At 40.4% G+C, this 21,286-nt stretch overlaps 1 protein-coding gene across 11 annotated transcripts in view; it reads left to right on the top strand.

Annotated features, from left to right (window-relative positions):
- The window catches only part of mycbp2 (MYC binding protein 2), a 79,771-nt gene that overhangs the window by 11,958 nt on the left and 46,527 nt on the right, over positions 1 to 21,286 (top strand). For 7 of the 11 annotated variants that reach the window (XM_047369728.1, XM_047369725.1, XM_047369736.1 and 4 more), the window contains exons 3-25: positions 217 to 432; positions 2,421 to 2,574; positions 2,684 to 2,880; positions 4,146 to 4,388; positions 4,534 to 4,605; positions 5,522 to 5,618; positions 5,720 to 5,793; positions 8,310 to 8,448; positions 8,619 to 8,695; positions 10,029 to 10,233; positions 10,321 to 10,485; positions 10,607 to 10,765; positions 10,895 to 11,099; positions 11,203 to 11,348; positions 15,552 to 15,662; positions 15,977 to 16,081; positions 18,401 to 18,520; positions 18,605 to 18,686; positions 19,106 to 19,223; positions 19,598 to 19,956; positions 20,069 to 20,241; positions 20,541 to 20,666; positions 21,118 to 21,245. In XM_047369728.1, the coding sequence (XP_047225684.1) occupies positions 217 to 432; positions 2,421 to 2,574; positions 2,684 to 2,880; positions 4,146 to 4,388; positions 4,534 to 4,605; positions 5,522 to 5,618; positions 5,720 to 5,793; positions 8,310 to 8,448; positions 8,619 to 8,695; positions 10,029 to 10,233; positions 10,321 to 10,485; positions 10,607 to 10,765; positions 10,895 to 11,099; positions 11,203 to 11,348; positions 15,552 to 15,662; positions 15,977 to 16,081; positions 18,401 to 18,520; positions 18,605 to 18,686; positions 19,106 to 19,223; positions 19,598 to 19,956; positions 20,069 to 20,241; positions 20,541 to 20,666; positions 21,118 to 21,245 (3,471 nt within the window). The remainder of the gene's footprint in view (positions 1 to 216; positions 433 to 2,420; positions 2,575 to 2,683; positions 2,881 to 4,145; positions 4,389 to 4,533; positions 4,606 to 5,521; positions 5,619 to 5,719; positions 5,794 to 8,309; positions 8,449 to 8,618; positions 8,696 to 10,028; positions 10,234 to 10,320; positions 10,486 to 10,606; positions 10,766 to 10,894; positions 11,100 to 11,202; positions 11,349 to 15,551; positions 15,663 to 15,976; positions 16,082 to 18,400; positions 18,521 to 18,604; positions 18,687 to 19,105; positions 19,224 to 19,597; positions 19,957 to 20,068; positions 20,242 to 20,540; positions 20,667 to 21,117; positions 21,246 to 21,286) is intronic. The other 4 variants (XM_047369726.1, XM_047369737.1, XM_047369727.1 and 1 more) reach the window with 3 other exon arrangements.

The following is a 21,286-nucleotide window of genomic DNA, read 5'->3' as shown; positions in this document are numbered from 1 at the left end:
GTTTGCAGATTACATTAAAAAAAACAGATTCATGAACAGTGGAGAAACCCAATAAAAGTTGGTATTCCTGTTTAACTGCCTTTATACATGAATTTGTTTTGCCTTTCTGAGTTTAAGGTTGAAACTGTTCTTGTGAATGTACCCATTTTAAAACATACTTCCAGAGCAAAGTTTTTAATGATCTGTTTCTTTTTTTTTTTTTTTTTATCTCCACAGGCCGAGAGTCTAGATGGAGCTCTCTTCGTGCCAGACATCAAACTGCACAGTAACCCCTCTGCGTTTAACGTCTACTGCAACGTGCGACACTGTGTTCTGGACTGGCAGCAGAAGGAGGCCTCCTTAGCTCTGGCCTCCAGGACCTCGGTGCAGAGCGGCGACTCAGACAGCGAGGAGGAGGAAGAGTACCGTGAGCCGGCGATAAAGCTTCCAAAGGTAGAAACCACGAGCCTTGTTTGGTGGTGTCATTGCTTGGTGTCTTGCCAGAAATAATACTATTTCAGGTTATCTTTGATGTGGACTGGATCTAATGGTGCTCATTCTGCTTTTTATTCTGATTGAACTTCACCAGATTTATGTACTTTGGTGGTGTTTTGTAAACGCACCGCTGTGGAACAAACCTTTTTCCATCCAATTAATTCCACTTATTGAGCCTTTGCAAGAACAGAATCGAAGTGTGGAGTTTTGACATGTTGCTGTGGCAGTTGCATAATTAAATTATGACCCTTGCTCCTGCATAATTGCCTAGGCAGTGCCATTTACTGTAAGAAGATGAAATATTTATTTCAAAGTCACTAGGTCACTAGAGCTGATCCTATTTTTTTTTGGTTTGTTTTGTTATTCTGTGGTTTTAAGAATTCAGAAATGGAGGAAAACAATTTGGAGACTAAGGGTCTTTACTATTTCTTTGCACCCATTGCAGGGCCAATGCTGGCTGAGGCGGTAAGCTTTACCTCCCATGCACAGCCTTCAGTTTGATCCCAAAACATGTTAGCCAAGCATCTCAACCATTTTATATAAAGAGTTTCCTTTTTCAGTCTTTGAACTTTTGGGCGCAGAGCATTTAAAGGTTTGTTGAGCTTCACCCTAGATATTATCTGCCAATTGTAGAATTATTCACTGTTGAGAAAAAGACTTGGTGATTGACAGAATTGTTGGGTGATGCACCAAGGATGCACAGGTGCTGTATATCCTTGAAGACATTTTCTGTTTGTGTAAATGGGTTTGGAACAGGAAAAATGGTATCAGAACAACTGACTAGACAAATAAGTTTCTTAAGTTAGAGAAAGATAGAGAAAGATAAGCTGAAGTTTTTAGCTTGAAAAAATATATCATACTGATTTATAATTGTTAATTTATTTTTAGTTTCCACATTTCACCCTAAGATGTTTTTTCCTCTTATGTATAGTGAACAGGCAGTTTTATTCATGCTTATAATAAAAGGCCTGTTGGTGTTCGGCGGCTTGTTCTATCGGTCGGCGGTCTGCGTATCAAAACTAGGAACCAAAATTTAAAAATTGGTAAATTTCTGGGAAAATCGGAATGTTTTCCTGGTTCCAGTCAATTCTCAAGACTCAATGCCCAACTCTATCCTTGACCATCCGTTTCCAGTTTCACAAAACACATGCTGACTGGAAAACTAAACTTACCCCACCCTGCTCAGTAGTTCTACCCCCAGGAAGGGGGGCTCCTTCCCAACAGCCCCGGTTTGCTGTCACTAAAGCAATGTTTACCATGTGAAAGTCTCACAGCAGGGTTGTTTGCATTACGATAAAGCGGAAAGTCTTCAGGCTTACGTCCTCTCTGAGGCAAACTCTTTAATATTTTTAAGGATACAATGCTTTTAAGGGTTTAGCTTTAATTCCATCCTGTTGTAACTGCTTACGACGAGGCATATTTTTGTAAATATTTGCTGTTGGTATTCTCAAAGTGTTGGTAATGCTGACATCATGAATGTGTTGAGAATTTCTTTATTTTTGGAGCTTAAAGATCTAAAACGGTCTTTGAAACCTATTTTGAAATTCATTCTGAAAAGTCATTAATTCTATTGTTTCATGTCTTCTTTTATTGCACTTTTATGCAATGAGGCTGAACATTCACTGTGTGTAGGAAATGACGTTGGAGCATTATTGGATTCTGTAACAAGCCCGGTTAAAAGAGATTGAGACGGGCATCTGTTTCTAGGCCAGACACGTAAACAGCCAATTGTAGCTGTCATTCTTCCTAATGTAATAAGTGGATATTTAAGTTGGCCCAGTGAATTATACATACTATAGGTTTCTCATCTGCATGTTGTTTTGAGCAGAGTGATTCCTCATCTTACACCCCAGACTTCCAATCCTCTGTTAATCAATTCTTTTTATTTGAAAATATCAAGAAGAAAAAAAAAAGTTGCCTTATGAAAATTCGCTCTTTGTCCGCAGATCATTGGCATCGGCCTGTGTGGGGTGTTTGAGCTGATAAAAGAGACTCGGTTCTCTCACCCATTACTGTGCCTGCGCAGCCTGCAGGCTTTGTTGGACATGCTGCAGGGTCAACAGCCAGAGGGTTTCCAGACGGAGCCTCCTGATGTGTTAGGTGAATTCAAGATTGCATTTCTCTAATTGCACCAGTCTTTCTGTGATGGTAGTTATATGATCATGTTTTCCAAATGTTCAACTCCTCCACCATTTGTTTGCTTCGCCAGAGTCTCTTTTCCAACTGCTGTTGGAGACCACGGTCCGGAGCACAGGGGCCAACGACCCAACTGGACAGGACATCACCGCTCTGTCCTGTGCATGCCTTTTCAGTCTTGTGGTGGCATGGGGAGATACAGGCAAAATCCTGCAGGCTGTCTCTGCCATTCTCACCAATAATGGTAGCCATGCATGTCAGACTATACAGGTAATTAAGCATTGAACTTACTCAACAGGTTCAGTTTAACAGGTAGACACCACAGATGTGGGAGTTGTTCACATTTTATTACAGATCAGCCGTATTCACATAGAAGAACAGCAACCCAATTTCTTTTTTGGGTGCTGGTCATTTCTGCCAATTTGTCATTTAGTACTATTGCAATTGAAGTGACTCCAACCTACCTGTAGATGGACTCTTAGTTATTTTGGTTTAATATGCAGCGAACAGTTATTTTAGTAATCTAGCGTTCTATCAATTATTCTGATGGTTATCAAGTAATCAGATAAAAAGTTAACTCATTGTGCAGATTTTTCATGTAACAAATTTTTTGAGTTCTAGATATACATGGAAGAGAAAATGTAAGTAAATCAAATAATTCAATTCACATAAAAAAACAAACATTAATTTGCTTAAAATACATTAAAATAGCAATATTAAATAGAATTTAACGAAGCCTCTAGACAGAAAATTTGCCTCTAGGAATTTTAGTTATCAAGGTACTCGAATGATCGGATGAATTGTTTCAACCCTAAATCAGGGGTCATAACCTGTCATATGTCATTAGAGACAGCTGGCCCCAAACGGAGACGAAAAACATATATGGAAATAGGGTGTAATATAAAGTCTTTAGTGCACAAAAGTCCATTCCGGGCTTTGCCTCCTTCATCCATTTCCTCTGTGCACAGATGTTCAGGGCCCTGTCTGGACAGCTCAAATTGAGTTTTGTAAAATGTCAAGCTGCTCTAACTCTCCTTTTTAATCCTGTTACTCTGCTTGAATTCCTCTGTCAGTTAGCTAATTTTCTGTTAGTTTCTGGCTTTCTGCTTCTGCATCTTCTTTTTTTTTATCTTGTTTTTTTCTGCCTAAAAGAAAAACTGCTTTAATTGTATGTGGAAAGAACTCTACATTTGATCTGGGTCACACTGGGCCTCTACAGACTCAAGAATTTCCTCCTTCACTATGTTCATGCATTGACTGGATCGTAAATCATCACAATGGCGGGCAGGGTGCCACAGAGTGTGGGCTTTAATGCTGCTTAGTTGTGGGTGGGTAAGTCGCTGCTAGTACATTGGTAATCACTATTATGATAGTGATGGCAGCATGGATTTAGATAGACATGTAAATGTACAGGAAGCCGTATTTTCTGAATTATTAGATCGATGTTACTCAAATCGGCAAGAAATGTAAATAGCATGAAGTCCCCCTTCTTTCCCATTAGAGGTTTACCTTCTTGTCTTGTTAAATCAAACCAGGTCCCCACCATACTGAATGCACTACAGAGAAGTGTCCAAGCTGTCCTGGTGGGAAAAATCCAAATCCAGGACTGGTTTGGAAATGGCATCAAACGTGCTGCACTAATGAACAAATGGGTACTGAAGGAAGTGTCCATCGATGAAGACGAGCGCTGTCTTCTACAGACTGATGGTTCCTTTCTGTATTTGCTCTGCAAGGATGGACTCTACAAAGTTGGATCTGGATATAGCGGTACTGTCAGGGTAGGTCACTCTTCAAGATGCCTTTCATTAGTTATTGTTTGAAAAATAAATGTATGTAATTACATGTAAGTTATGTAACAAACAAATCACATTTAACAAAGCATGAGTAGAGGTTGTCAGCTTACATACGATCAATTCCTCACAGGGACACGTCTACAATTCGACGTCTCGAATCAGGAATCGAAAGGAGAAACGGTCATGGCTTGGGTTTGCTCAGGTAAGTAGGGCAGCTTCCATTTTGCATAAAATCTTTTGAAAAGCATTTAGTATGATTTGATTTGGGAATGCTGCAAAGCATTAAATATCAAGTTGTTCAGATCTTTCAAGACATGAAGGCTATGACTTCTGCAACTTAATCATTATACTTCTTAAAATAATGTTTTTGAACATTCTTCTATTTATACTTTTTGAAGACATTACTTTGTAGATGATTTGAAATCATTTAAACCCATTATGCTGTTTGAAGGCTAGCTACTTTCCCTTATTTGAAGCGAGAAAATCCATTAAGATTTCCACAGTTTAACGTAGCATATTTTCTGTTAAGCTAACATTAGCATCTTCGATGATCCTGCAGTAATACCTCGCATTAGCATATTGGCCAGTTTTTGCTAAAGTCAGCTAACATGATGATGTTCGCATGTTAGCTGATGTTAGCATTTTGGCTTATGCTAGCACTGCTTTTGACATAGGAACTATTGTTCGCTAAACTGGGCTACTATACTACCTAATGAAGTTTTTAAATGAATTTAATGTGATTTCAAAATTGTAAACTTTGTTTTCTCATTGTATTAAACTATTTTGACATAACACTTCCCAAATTTTGCTTTTCTAATAGTACAGCTGTCGTTTACAGTGCAGCAATTTTTTCTGCTTCTGTATCCTTCTTTTCAGAAGGGCAGTCCACCCATTCAGATTATGGCATTCACACAGCACTTATAGAGTAAATGCGATGTTTAACATTATGGTCACATTTAAAGGTAACAAGTGTCCCTTAGTCGATGTTTAATATTTTTAATTGATAGTGGCAAAATTCAACCATACTTAAAATCCTTATCCCATTTGTTGTGACAGCTATGTTAAGACAAGTCAGCTGTAATTTTGGATGATTAATAGTGTTTGTGTTGTGTCCTCAGGGATACTTGCTGTATCGGGACACAAGTAACCACAGTATGTCGGCCATCAAGATTAACCCTGAGACTCTGGAACATGAGGGGGTGGTCACCATGCCAGGTACAGAGAAAAGCACCTTTACTTGCTTTCATCAATATGCTATTAAAGTGGGTCAACATAAACTTAGATAACACTATATTCCCTTTTGTCTCTTGGTACAGGTCAACATTCAGATGGACAAAACATCATATTCACAGATGGAGAGTACATTAACCAAATTGCAGCCTGCAAAGATGTACGTTTTAATTTGTTTTTGCTGTTTTACATTGCAACTATTGTAAAAGGAAAATATTTTAAGATTTTCACATCTTTCTTAGGGTCTTTAGAAGAAGGCTTCTGTACATTTTTATTACTAATCATGGAAAGAAACCCCCAGCAGCACACCGAATATAAAAAGCTGTAAACGTTCTTTGAAAAATAATGTCGCTAAACTTCCCTTAGATAATCTCAAATATTTTAGCCTGAGGTTTAAAAAGTTCACATAGACATTTTTAAACAGCTGCCTTTGTCTTTCCTATAAGCCAAGAAAGGTGTTGGGGATTCTGTTAGCCAGCTGGCTGGCTGGCAGTGCGCAGGAGCTGGTGAGGGAGGGACAGCATTGCATTGGTTCTCCATACAAGAGAAAACGCAAGTTATGTATGGAACTACGGTTCTATGAATGCCGCATGACCGCTAGAGATTCTCTGTCACTCAGAATTCTTGCTTCCGCGAGAAGATTCTGTAGAACCAGAACTTCGGATGACGTTGGCATATATAGCCTCTGTGGTCATCCGGTGTGTCACAGGTGTGACCCTGTTGGTATAATTACTCGAACTGCGCATGCGCGAAGGGAACATTCAGTGCTTTCAGCACCACCCCCTGGTGGTCAGTAGGGATGAAATAGAACTGTTTCTCATTAAAATGGCTTTAAACATGTTGAAAACATCTAGCAGTTTAGGTTAGGTTTCTTTTTAAAAACCTTGGTATACTTTGATACCAGTAATCAGCCCATGCCTACCCCTAACTGCATGGCATCAGTTTAACTTTGGGTGACTACAAAGTGATGACAATTCAATCATTTTTAGACGATTCCAAGCAGATATCCTTCCTGTCAACTTTTTTTTCAACTGAGAATATATCCTTAAATAATAAATTTATTTAAGTAATCTCTCTTTTAGCCAAACTGAGGTTAGATGCTTCTCTGTGTAGCACATATTTACCCCCTGAAATCCTCAGTTGATCATCAGCCATGCCAAAGAGGCTTCTCATTTTATCCCTTCCTTTAGCTGAGCTTCATATGTGCGTGGGCATGGCAGCTGTGGCCCCACATGTGTGTGTACTCTCGAGGGAGCTTAACCTCTCAAGTAAAAGCAGGCTATAATGGGGAGTGGGGAGGGATTGTGGGTAATATGTGAAATCCATACATCCACTATTGCAGGAAGCCTTTAGCCCTGCTCATCAAACGGATGGAGTAATATATGAAGGGGTGGAGCTTGTCTGCATTTGTCAGCGCAGAAGCTGCACAAACCACTTACAGTTAAATGATCTGATGCATGCATGTCCTTTCATGTCAAGCAGTGAACACCTAATACATGACTGTGATCATTACTACAATGAGAGCTATATTTTTGCTCACTTGAAGTCCTCCTTTGTTTTTTTTCTTTAAATTGTTGCTCTTATCTGCATCTCTTTACTGCCTCACTTGCAAATTTACCATCTTAGATGCAAAAGCATGACTAACATTCATAGAGCTGAGTCAAGTAGGATTTAGATGAAGATGCTATGAGCTCCTAAGAACTGATAAAATTTGTGCATCTATTTGTAATCTAAACCACAAGTTCAGTATTTTCCCCCAGATCTGCTACAGCTAAAATAAATGTCTAAACATGCATTGTGTTGTAAAGGTTTTCATGTCCATTGAACCTTTCCACATTTTGTCATGTTACAACCAAAAACCTCGGTGTATTTCCCATAATTGTGAAGTGAAGGAAAATGATGCATGGATTTTAAGATCTTTCACTAATAAAAATCTGAAAAGTGTTACATGCATTTGTATTCAGGCCCCTTTAGTCTGACACCTTTAAAAGAACATCTAGTGCAACCAACTGCCTTCAGAAGTCCCCTTGTTAATTGAGTCCCCCTCTGTGTAATTTAATCTTAATCATAACCCAGCTGTTCTGTGAAGGTCTTACAGGTTTGTAGTGAACAAACAACATAATGAAGACCAAAGAACAGAGCAGACAGGACAAAGCAAGGTTAGGTTATCACACAATATCCAATTTGAACAACTCACGGAGCTTTGAACATATCATCTGAACATGGAAAGAGTATGGCACAACAAATGTAAGCTGACAGGCCCTGGTGTGGAGAGCAATACTCAGCAGAGAAGTATCCCATAGTAACCCGGGGGGAGCTGCAGAGATCTGTAGCTCAGGTTTGTTGACAAATCTGGCCTTTAGCAAAAAGTGGTCAGAAGAAAGCCACTGCTGAAAGAAAGCTAAAAGAAGTCTATGTTGCCACGAGCCATCTAAAGGGGCATAGCAAAAATGTGAAAGAAGGTTATCTGGTCAGATAACTCCAGAAATGAACTTTTTGTTGTACCTGCAAAATGCTATTTATAGGGAAAAACTGGACTTATTTATCGTTAAAATGGCTGCAACAGAGTAAACATTGAACCTTTGGTGAAAATAATTTGTTATGCTCTGAGTGTCAAACTGCAACAGTATTGTGAAGTCAAACAATGTTTGTTCTGGTGTGCCCACACTCGTGCAGGATGGTTTTGTTGTGCGGATTTACACCATGAGTTCAGACCCGGCCCTGCAGCAGGAGCTGCAGCTGAAGCTGGCGAGGAAATGTCTCCACGCTTGTGGTATCTCTCTCTTTGACCTTGAAAAGGATCTACACATCATCAGTAAGTGATACAAACCGGACCAGCACACTAGGAATCTGTGGTGCTGACTGCCGTACAGGGCTTTACAACTGCAACAAGTACTTTGTTTTGTGTAAAAAGACTGGAAATGATATTTTTTAAATTCATGTTATTCTGCAAGATGTTTGCTCAAACGTCGGTTTTTCTCTCAGGCACTGGCTTTGATGAAGAGGCAGCGTTACTTGGAGCAGGCAGGGAGTTTGCTCTGATGAAAACCGCCTCTGGAAAGGTGAGCAGTTGGGTCTCTAAACATTTAAAAGTAATGACAGTTGGAGCAGTGTCAGCAGCTAAGCTTTGGAGCTTTTATCTTGATAAGGACGGAGCAAACACCCCTGCTCTATAGGCTTAACATAAATATCAATGCACATTTTTACACTTTAGAGACCATTAATAATCAGTTGAACAACATACTGTATACTTGGTGTACAAGTTTGAGATCCTACTGGTGAAACTTTAAATAAAACCAGGATTGGTCACTTGTTTAATTACTTTTTCTAACCAACATATTGTTTGGTTTTGGATCCATCCCTGGCTGTATGCAGGAGCCTTAAACATGTTACCTCTTCATACACAGCTTATTATTTTACTCATGCAATAACTCATTTTCCTTGTAACCTTGAAGCATGTTCTGTGAATGATGTGTTGAAGTAAATATTTTACATATTTTGGAAAGTGGCTCATCACGATGAGAATGCTTGTTTAGGGTGTGTTGGAGGGTGTGGTTGTTTGTGCGTTTAGTCTAGGTGTGGTGCAGTATGCCTGTTTTGTAGATAGCAGTCCATATTAGCTAAATGCTGCAGATTTTATGTGTCTGTAACAAAAAGAGCCTGATCTCAAAGCACTTTATATATGTCGTTTTTCCTACCCCACAACATCCTATTCATATCTTCAAGTTATTTCCTTGGAAGGACCTGTTGAATATTCACACAGGTTTACACTAAATTAATTCTTGTTTGTGGATCAATAGCTAAGCAGTTTGTACTAAATTCGAGCTCACAAAATCAATTGGATCACATTCATTCATAATAAAAATTAAAATAAATCATCTATTGTGACAGAAAGGGTCAGTTAGCATACAGTTAGCCTCATAGCATAATTGCCTAAGTCATATTTGCCAAAATTTGACTTGGGCAATTATGCTACCAGGCTAACGATGTGGATTATTTCATCACCTAGCAATAGCAACCTGACAATTGCCTGTTATTTACATTTAGATTATAGACATTATTTACATTTTGCTCCCATAAATTGTGTATTTATTTGGATAAATTCTCAATAAATCTGCCATGCACTCCCTGCCTGCAGCAGGCTCTAACACATTGGCAACCACAACTCAAAAACTGATTTCAGGTTATCAGTGTTGTTAAAGTTTAAGTGAATATCTAGATTTTTTTTTTTCATGAAGGTAGTAACACTGCCATAGAGGGTGAGGAAATTATCCCCAATTTTAATTTTTTCAAAGCATAGTTCTGCAGTAAGTGTATTCAGTAGTTCTACAGATTTGCAACATGTTATCTTTTCTGTAGGTATTTATTTTAAAAATATTAAAAATTTTGTTTCAGATCTACTACACAGGAAAGTACCAGAGCCTTGGCATTAAGCAGGGTGGCCCATCAGCCGGTAAATGGGTGGAGCTGCCCATCACGAAGTCTCCAAAGATCATTCAGTTCTCAGTCGGCCACGATGGTTCCCATGCTCTTCTAGTAGCTGAAGATGGGAGCGTTTTCTTCACAGGCTCTGCCAGCAAAGGAGAGGATGGCGAATCCAGTAGGAGATTTTCCAATTACAAATATTCATATTCGACTCCTGGTCTTTGGGTGTTGATAGAGATAAACGTCTTATTTCCTTTGGCAGCTAAAAGTCGCAGGCAGCCCAAGCCATACAAACCCAAGAAGATGATCAAATTGGAGACAAAAATAGCTGTGCATACGGCTTGCAATAATGGCAGCAGCAGCATTGTCACAAAGGATGGAGAGCTCTACATGTTTGGCAAGGACGCTATTTACAGTGACAGCACCTGTAAGTTCACAGAAATGTTTCAGGATGTTGCGTTTCTCTAACATTAACAAGTTTGAAACTTGCTTGCATAGAATTCCTCTTTTTTTGGGGGGGATCGTAATCATTTAATGTCTCTCCACAGGCCAAGTGACGGACCTTAAAGGCCATTTTGTAACTCAGGTTGCCATGGGGAAGGCTCATACATGCGTTCTGACTAAGAACGGAGAAGTGTGGACATTTGGGGTGAATAACAAGGGTCAGTGTGGCAGAGACACTGGAGCCATGAGCCAGGCAGGGAAAGGTGAGCAGACAGACGCAGACAAAACAAATACTTCAAAGAATATACACGAGTGATTCTAATAGGTGTAGGTTTGCACAATGATGTTCTCAGTCTAATTCATTTTTCTGTTCATACTTGTGTTTGTTGCAGCATTTGGCGTGGAGAGCATGGCCACAGCCATGGATGAGGACTTGGAGGACGAGCTGGAGGACAAGGAAGAGAAGAGCATGATGTGTCAGCCGGGCATGCACAAGTGGAAGCTGGACCAGTGTATGGTTTGCACTGTGTGTGGAGACTGCACCGGGTACGGTGCCAGCTGTGTGAGCAGTGGGCGGCCAGACAGAGTACCAGGAGGGTAAGCTAGGGGTGGAATTATGCCTCGAAGTACTTTGGATCAATGTGTTTTAAGCTGTTAATTGTAATATAAAAATAAATGTTTGTATTTTTCTATGGGTTAGTATCTGTGGTTGTGGGTCTGGAGAGTCTGGCTGCTCAGCCTGTGGCTGTTGTAAGGCCTGTGCCAGGGAGCTTGATGGTCAGGAGGCCAGGCAGAGGGGGATCTTTGATGCTGTGAAGGAGATGATTCCACTGGATCTTCTGCTAGGTATTTAACAACTTATATCCCATCACATTAAGCCTTATTTTGATTAAGCATGCATACAGACAGATATAAACACGGAAAGAGGTCAGTTTATGATTATGCATTTAAAGATACTATCCAGTGGTCTATTTTCTATCTACACTCATCATAAAAATATGACTGAGAATATAAAGAATTAATTTCCATGGCAGCATGTTAAAAAAACAAGGTTTTTAAAAAGCACACTGAAGTAAAATAAAAACAAAACACACATTTCAGCTTTGTGTGTATTTGTCGATGACATCACAACAGGCTGAAGAATCAAGCTGATTAGCTGCCCTTATTAAACAAAATGGCAGACAAACCACTTTTGAAAGATTTTGACAGATTCTGAAGCATATCCCTTGCAACTTGTCAGTTTGTTCCCCTTAAAAAAACAATACAAACTGCTTCCATTTGTTTTTATTGTCAAGTTATCCTGATACTGATGTGTTATAATCACAATACAGCTCAAATGTTCTGCTGCAGCTGTAGTAAATAAAAGACAACTTTTTTGGAGAAATTTTATTTACATCCTGAGAATAAAGAGAAAAAACAAGAAAAATCCAAATGGAGGTATTTGAAAGAACTCTTCAGTTGCCTTAGGTAGTGTCACCAGAGGCATGTGCTTTTTGAGGGGGTAGAGTTTATCTTCCCACCGGCACGTCTTCCACTGAAGAAGCGGAGCCTGGGGATCTTGGGGCGGGCTTTCCAATCTCTGGTGCTGAGGTCACCGAGGTGATTTAGAAGCTCCTTGGTGGTAAGGCCCTGGGGGTGGATAAGATTCACCCGGAGTTCCTTAAGGCTCTGGATGTTGTAGGGTTGTGTTGGCTAACGCGACTCTGCAGCATCGCGTGGACACCGGGGGGCAATTCCGCTGGACTGGCAAACCGGGGTGGTGGTCCCCTTATTCAAAAAGGGGGACCGTAGAATGTGTTCCAGCTATAGAGGAGTCACAATCTTAATCCTCCTTGGTAAGGTCTATTCGGGAGTTCTGGAGAGGAGGGTCCATCAGATAGTCGAAGCTCGGATTCAGGAGGAGCAGTGTGGTTTTCATCCTGGCCGTGGAACACTGGACCAGCTTTACACCCTCAGGAGGGTCCTGGAGGCCGGTCTACAAGTGCTTTGTGGACTCGGAGAAGGCGTTCGACCGTGTCCCACGGGGAATCCTGTTGGGGGTACTCCGGGAGTATGGGGTACCAGGCCCTTTGATATGGGCTGTTAGGTCCCTATATGACCGGTGTCAGAGCTTGGTCAGCATTGCCGGTAGTAAGTTGGACTTGTTTCCGATGAGGGTTGGCCTCCGCCAAGGTTGCCCTTTGTCACCGATTCTGTTCAAAACTTTTAAGGACAGAATTTCTAGGCGCAGCCAAGGTGTTGAGGGGATCCGTTTTGTTGGCCGTAGGATTGCGTCTCTGCTTTTTGCAGATGATGTGGTCCTATTGGCTTCATCAGCTCGTGATCTACAGCTCTCACTGGAGCAGTTTACAGCCGAGTGTGAAACGGCCAGGATCATAATCAGTGCCTTCAAGTCCGAGGGCATGGTCTTGAGCCGGAAAAAGGTAAAGTGCCTTCTCCGGGTCGGGGAGGAGGTCCTGCCCCAAGTGGAGGAGTTAAAGTATCTTGGAGCGGGAGATTGAAAGACGGATTGGTGCTGCGTCAGCAGTGATGTGGGCGCTGTACCGGTCTGTCATGGTGAAGAGAGAGCTGAGTCAAAAAGTGAAGCTCTTGATTTACCGGTCGATCTACGTTCCTACCCTCATCTATAGATATGAGCTTTGGGTCATGACCGAAAGAACGAGATCACGGATAGAAGCTGCCGAATTGAGTTTCCTTCGCAGGGTGTCTGGGCTGTCCCTTAGAGATAGGATGAGAAGCTCGGTCATCTGGGAGGGACTCAGAGTAGAGCTGTTGCTTCTCCACGTCAAGAGGAGCCAGTTGAGGTGGCTCGGGCATCTGGTTAGGATGCCTCCTGGACGGCTCCCTAGTGAGGTGTTCCAGGAACGTCCCACCGGGAGGAGGCCCAGAGGAAGACCCAGGACACGCTGGACGGAATATGTTGGGAGTGCCTTGAGATTCCCCTGGACGAGCTGGCCCAAGTGGCTGAGGGAGCGGCTGCCCCTGCGACCAGACCTCGGATAAGCGGAAAACAATGGATGGATGGATGTAATTTATCTTGACGTTTTACAAATAAAAAAAACAAACAAATAGCAAAACTGACCTTAATGTACTCTATTTATCCAAAGTGAGTTTAATTTATTTAACAGAACAGCCTTGAGTCCTGTAGCTTTAAATAAATCTTTCTCCCAGAAATGAAAACATGAAAGTTCTGCTTGGATTAAGGCAGCGGTTCTTCTCATCTTTAGTCCATTTCCATTTTTCAGAGGAACGTTGTTTTTGTTTAAGCCACTTAGCTCTTAACTATGAATCATTTTGGCATTAAAATGTCTTAAAAATGCTGTGATGTATCACATTACATACATCTTAATAAATAACCAGCTATGGATACTTCATGACTTGCACCTCTTTCCCAGAATTGGTTCCAATTTCTTTTAAATTTGTAAAAATCATAAACTTTGATCCATCAAGTAGTATTCTAGCACCATTGAGATGATTCCTAAGGACGTATAGGCAATAAGAAATCTTAGCACAGTAAATGATGACTAAAGTATGCTGTACTTCTCGGGTTCAGTCAAGCCTTTGCTGTTTTCTTTTCTAACTTCCTAAAGGCCTTAGTTTCAGAAACTGTATCATTTGTTGTAGATGTAGTGTTTTTTAGGCCTAATTTTAATTATGTTGTCTATTTCTTGTCCACTTCTTCCATTTTTCTGCAGACTTTGCACAATGCTCTCTCCTTGTCAGGTCCAATGGCTAATCAGAAATGTTGTTTCCAGAACACCTTGAAAACTTTAGCTGAAAATCACTTTAAAAGTTTTCTGTTGTTTGGCTGCTTTGAAGAAATGTTTAAATAAATGAGGGGTGACCAAGCCATTTGCACTGTATTCTACGTATGTGTGTGAGCGGTATATGTTTCTGAGCTCTTCCTGAACACTGCCAACACATACTGTGCCTTGAAAAAGCCTGCAAATCCCCTGGAACTTAACATTTTGTAACATTACGATAATAAACTTTAATGTATTTTGGTAGGATTTTATGTTGTAGATCAACAGAAAGTAGTGCATAATTGTAAAGTGGAATGAAAGGGATAAATGGAAAACTATTGTGTTCTTTTGTATTCAGCCTTCTTTATTCTGATCCCTCCTTAACCTTAAAAGTCCCATTTGCAGTTTACCACATACGGTAAAGGGGATAGAGCCAACATGTGCAACATGTGAATGCTATGTGTGGGGGAAAACACACATAGCATGGCGGTGGCAGCATCATGATGTGGGGATGTTTTCTGCAGGGACTGGAAAGTTGATCAGAGTTGATGGGAAGATGGATGGAGCTAAATGCAGAACAATCCTGGAAGAAAATTAGTTGGAGGCTGCAAAACATAAAGCCAGAGCTACGGTGTATATGAAAACATATTCATCTATTACAATGGCTCAGTCAAAGCCCAGATCAAAATCCAGCTGTGCATTTGTAGCAGGATTTAAAAACCGATGTCCACAGATGTTCCCCATCCAACCTGCCTGGTTGAGCAAGTTTGCAAAAACTTCCAGTCTCCAGGTGTGCAAAGCTGGTACAGACTTGAAGCTAAAGACTGGCAGCTGTAATTGCATTGAAAGGTAGTTCTACAAAGAATTGGCTCAAGACGGCTGATTACAAATATAAGCTACACTTCTTAGATTTTTTTGAAATGGAAAATAATTTGTCCTTTTTCCTTCCACAGTTCTGCACTATTTCGTGTTGCTCTATCTCATAAACTCCCAATAACATACATTGTAGTTTGTGATTGTAATGTGAAAAAGTTCAAGAAATATGAACTGTTGTGCAAGGCTCTGAATATGAAATATGCTACCAATATTGCTCTCTCCTTCGCAGTTGCCCTAATGCTGCATTTCTTAGACTTATCAGTGTTCACTCTTTGTTAAAATGCTTGTGTTGCATAGTCATTGCTTCTCCATCATGCCTCTCCTTCGCTCATTGATGTTTGTCTTGTTCTGCTCTGCTCTGCCTCATCCTCCCACCTTCGCCTTCATCCCGTTTGGGCGGCCTGTACCCCGGGGCCTTTTATGTTTTCAGCTGTGCCTGTCCCTCCCCCTCCAGGAGTTAACATCGAGGAGCACATTCAGATCCGCCAGGAGGAGAAGCGTCAGAGAATCAACCGCCGGCATAGATTGGAGGAGGGAAGAGGTATGGGCCAAAGATGCAGAAGAATGCGGTTTGGAAATAACGTTTTATTTATTCAAAGTTTAGATGGTGGGGATATTCAGAATACCTGCAGGGGGGATGGACAATAAAAACAATGTACATTTACAGGCAGTAGGTCCATCCCTAATAGTTTTAGGCTATTTAAAGATGTGAGGCGAGAGCTTGGGTGTTGTGACTTCCCTCTTCCTTGTGACATACTTTTCCGTGTCTGTGTTTTGTTGTGATGTAGTATTACCATGTATTCTATCCCATTTGTGAGCATTGTCCATGCATGTGAAAGTTTTTTTCTCCCCCAGGCCCCCTTGTTTTTCCTGGTCCCATTTTTATGAACCAGCGTGAGCAGGCCCTAGCCAGAATAAGACCCCTTCAGGCACTCAGGCATAAACGGGACAAGCACAAAGGTACTATGGTCTTCACTAATTCAGTGGGTGCGGAGACGCCCCTTTGATCCATCTCCCAATCTGGCTGTCCCGTCACCACCTTCTTTCACTCTTTGAAGGAAGGACTCTCAAGTCTGCACCAGGATAAAAAGCTGCTGGCATGGAGAACTGTTGACTCAGTAGGGCTAATGACTACTCTTGAATGTAGTCTTTTTATATCACACTAGCTAGTTACTGTATGAAAAGACTGTGATGCTTACAGATATGGTTTATTAAGGATTTGCTTTTCAGGATTTCCTTTATTGTCCCCTATACTGATCTCAGTCATTTAAGAATAGACATTTGGCAATACAGAGTCATATTCTGATACTGTATTAAAACAATTCAGTGTATAAACCTGAAGAATCAGTAGCCTTAAAGCGCAGTGAATTAACACCATACGTCTCCTGGTTATTAACTTACTCATCGATTACCATCCGGTTGCTGCAGTATCCATTTTACCTGAGACCAAATTTTGTCCCAGCAGAAGGTTCTGCAGGACAACCTTTTGTTTCTAAATGTGCATCTGATATTACGCATACAGCTGCTCATCAGGAGGCTCACGACTTGCTCCTGTGGTGGTTTTTATGAGAAGCGGTTTTATTAGATAGTACATTAATCTAGGGTTTTGCAATATAATTGTATGTCATTGTGAATCGCTGCACATAGTTAAGACCCATAGTGCTAATTACTACTCTTAAAAATAAAACTTACTCATCCATTGATGGTCTACTTCAGGACATTGTTACGTTGTCACTAACAAGCACCAGCAGTTGAGTTTAGTTAGGGACTCTGTTAATGGTAAATATAAATGCCTTGATCAGGAAGCCGATCCAATACTAATATATTATTATGCTAAGAAACATAAAGAAAATACTTGATATTTCCCAGACAGGCACTAAATAAAAATATGTATTTTAGGAATTTAGAATATTGTTAAAAAAGTAGAGCAAAAATTATTAAATTATTATTACAGTGAGTCGTACTCATCAGTAATTCATAAACTTTGCAGATAAATATTGCAAACTGTGGGACAACAAACACTTTCCCTTCCTAAAATAAACAGGGCAGTCCAGATCCATTCCACGTCCTTGTAAACAACAACATGTAGAGTTAATTGTGATTCTCTCATCAAATGTTGAAGATGAACCTCCAATAGCTTCTAAAAGAAATATTTAGAGATATTTAATGAATCATTTAGGTATTTTTCTCTTTGCAGACACCTTTTAGCATGAGCTGGTTATCATTTTCATGTAAAACCTGCCCTATTTTCAATTATTTAATGTTTAAACCTAGGTTATTCTGCACCTCTGTTAGATGGCTGTTGATTATGCACCTCTAGGAATGGTTCTCTAAGGAAAAATAATCAGAAATAATAGTTTAACTTTCTGCAGAGAATATAGCTGTCAACCAGCCACCGTATGACGATTGTCATTGGTCATACTTATTGTTCTGTGAAGTAATGATATCGCTGCACTTTCTGCAGAACATTTCTAGTTCTTTTTAACAAAAATGTGATCTAGGTAAATAAATTATATATAAAATACGTGATTTTTTTTGTTTTACGTAGGCCGTTTTTTTTTGTTACATGACATACTTAGCAGCTCTAAAACTTCATACCTTATTCGTTTGTTTTAAGCTGCCTGGTTCTGAAAGTATTCGACAGTAATTTGATTTTTTTATTATTGAATTAGTGTCCAGTTCAGATTGCAGACTTGGCTAGTAGGTGAATTATCCAGAACCTCCAGAAATGTCCGCCTTACGCAATCCTAAACTTCCTAAACAAAGAGGCAGGAGTAGACTACTGGGTGAGAGCGTAGAAGTAAAACGTGCATCATTCCTTTACTCTAAAAGCTGGTTTTGTAAACAGCACTGTGTTCAAAAGGGTGAGAAAATGTGCTGTCATGGTTTATCCCTGATTTTTTTTTTTCTATTGTGACTAATGCACCTTTTGGACATTTTATTTAGCTAAAATGAAATTGTTTTAATTAAAAGGCCTAACACATCTCATTTATAAGCTAAAGATGCTTTTTTGAAGAGATATTAAAACAAAATCAGGGTCTCTTCAAACTAAAATGACCTGTTGCCGACCAGTCCTTTTGCTGCAGAACCATTAGTCCCTTCCTTCTACTTAAGCATGTTTTCCCCTCTTCCTTTCGTTTTGTTTTGAGTCTTTTTCTCTCTCCCTAGCTCTGTTTCTCAGGACTTTGCAGAGACACCCACCTCGGCAGTCTAAAGCCACCACTACACTTCTCACTCTATACCCTCCAATCAGATGTGCTGACTTTATTTTTCTTCTAGATGGTAGCAGTGAGCGCGGAGAGAAGGATGCCAGCAAAATTACCACCTATCCCCCAGGGGCGGTGAGATTCGACAGTGAGCTGCGAGCCGTTCAAGTCAGCTGCGGTTTTCACCATTCAGGTAACTTTCTCATCGTTGCTGCTTTAGCTCATTCACTAGGAAGGTTTGGTTTCAGTGTTGCTATAAACAGAACCTGCTTTACAGTGGTCCTGATGGAGAATGGAGATGTCTTCACATTTGGGTATGGCCAACACGGTCAGCTTGGTCATGGAGACGTCAACTCCAGGTACTTATTATTTTGAGCTAGAATAATGTTTTGCAATTATAGAAATCTACAGGAACATCAGCAAAAAAAAGGAGAATACCTTAACAAAATGGTCAATATTGGTTGTCACTCATTTCAGAAAGTGAAACACATATATTATATATATTTATTACATATAGAGTGAAATATTTCAAGAAGCCTTTTTATTTTTGTAATTTTGACGATTATGGCTTACAGATCATGAAAGCTCACATTTCTGTGTGTGTGTGTGTGTATAATATTGAACTTTTTCACAATATTCAAATATTTCCGGATGTATTTGTACAGGAACGACCACATCAGCTGGAGTTCTGTAGCCCAGATCTGTTTAATAACTTAAGTTGTTGAAACAAAGGCAGTTCTCCAAACAAACCGACTAATTCAACATTTCTTTTATGAAGGGGCTCTCCGACTCTGGTTCAGGCACTGCCGGGACCAAGTGTCCAAGTGACCGCGGGCAGCAACCACACTGCTGTTCTTCTAATGGACGGGCAGGTCTTCACTTTTGGTAGCTTCTCGGTGAGGAAATGTTGCAATAATGTCTCCAACAAGGCCTGGTCCAGTACTCTCATGGCATGGTACACCTTGAGTATAAACACGATTTGACAGTGTCAATACAAAGATCTATAACAAAAATATGTAAACATTACCTAATTGGTTTTAAAGCATAAAGCAGAAAAGCAGCAACAACAAAAGCAAATCTGCCATCACATTAAACTGACTTATTAACATATGAAGGAAAATGTCATTGGTTTTAAAACAGTAACCGTTAAAACCTTGGTACTCTGTGATACCGGTACCTGGCCCAAGCCTTTCTGCAACAGCTGCTTGTTATCTGTGAGTGCATTTCTTGTTCTTTTTTCAGTCTAATTGTTTGCTTACTTGCTTAATAGAAAGGGCAGTTGGGCCGGCCCATCCTGGACATGCCCTACTGGAATGCCAAGCCGTCACCCATGCCCAATATCGGAGCCAAATATGGACGTAAGGCCACCTGGATTGGCGCCAGTGGAGATCAGACATTTCTGCGGATCGATGAGGCTCTTATTAACTCTCATGTCCTCGCTACTTCTGAGATCTTTGCTAGCAAGCACATCATTGGGCTTGTTCCCTCCTCTGTGTCTGAGCCACCTCCTTTTAAATGTTTGCTGATCAACAAAATGGATGGAAGCTGCAGAACCTTCAATGACTCTGAGCAGGAGGACCTGCAGGGGTTTGGCCTCTGTTTGGACCCGGTTTATGACGTCATATGGAGGTAACTCCCAGGGCTGTTCAGACATGAAATTAATACCTTGTCATTATTTGTTTTGATAGTAAAAGTTAAGACTTCAAACTTAAAATCTTATAACCCCAGTTATTTTTTGTAGGTTCCTACCGGCCTCTACGGAGATGTGGTGCTACAACGCAGTAATAGCCGATGCTAGGATGCCCTCTGCAACAGATCTACAAGCTCGCTGTAGCATCCTCAGTCCAGAGCTTGCATTGCCATCAGGATCGCATGCAACCACCACTCGCTCTCATGGAGCGCTACACATCCTTGGTAATCCTTATGTGCCAGGCACATAAGTGGATTATTTTTAATAACTGACTGTTTGGTTTGGATTTTCCTGTACTAAGTGTCTATCTGGTTCGCCAGAGAAAGACTGCTTTTTATTAACCTAGCTATTGTTTGAGAAATTCATCACTTTATTTTATCTTAATGCTGCAAGTTTTTAGAAAGATTAGAGTATACAAAACCTTAACACCAGCACATGTTTTGTAAATTGTGGAGAAAGCTGAACTGATCAAAAATAGTTGAATAAAATCCAGTGCTTAAAAAAAACGGGCCTCTCTCTGTAGGTTGCCTGGATACATTAGCAGCCATGCAGGAACTGAAGATGGGTGTAGCGAGTGCAGAAGAAGAAACCCAGGCAGTGATGAAGGTCTACTCTAAGGAGGACTACAGCGTCGTTAACCGCTTTGAGAGTAAGATGGAGTTCATGCTCATGCACAGATTTGGGCCGTTATGTCCTTGTATTATTGAAAATACATCTAGAAATAAACGTTTCATCTTTCCAATCGATAAACCAACCAGCTTATATTTGATTTTGTTCACTTTACAGATTTAGCAGATTTTATAACCTGTTAAAAGTCTCTGTCCATCTTCTCTTTCTGTCCATTAAGTTTTATTTTCAGGTTGTATATTGAAAGCCTGGCAGTTTGTACATTTTGTAAATCCATAAATATGTAAGAAAGAATGTCAGAGATTCAATTTTAAAAATGGTCTCGTCTCTCTGAGACTAAAATCTACCAGGAACCCTGAGCTCAGTTATTGATGATGTTTTGTAAAAAGCCAAATTACAACTTTGAGTAGATGAACTGTTAAGCCTGATTTTAACCTATTAAGCTTCGCTTGATTTGATGATTGGTCTTATAGGTCACGGGGGTGGCTGGGGTTACTCGGCTCACTCTGTGGAGGCCATCCGTTTCTGTGCTGATGCTGACATCCTCCTGGGTGGACTGGGCCTGTTCGGTGGACGAGGGGAGTACACAGCCAAAATCAAGGTGGGGGTTCCTTTGATGCATTTTTAACAAGATAAATAGCT

The sequence above is a fragment of the Girardinichthys multiradiatus genome, chromosome 7 (genome assembly GCF_021462225.1).
Source record: "Girardinichthys multiradiatus isolate DD_20200921_A chromosome 7, DD_fGirMul_XY1, whole genome shotgun sequence".
In the NCBI taxonomy this organism is placed as follows: Eukaryota; Metazoa; Chordata; class Actinopteri; order Cyprinodontiformes; family Goodeidae; genus Girardinichthys; species Girardinichthys multiradiatus.
Note: the sequence above shows the minus strand (reverse complement) of the source record. Positions and strands in the feature narration are given on the sequence as shown.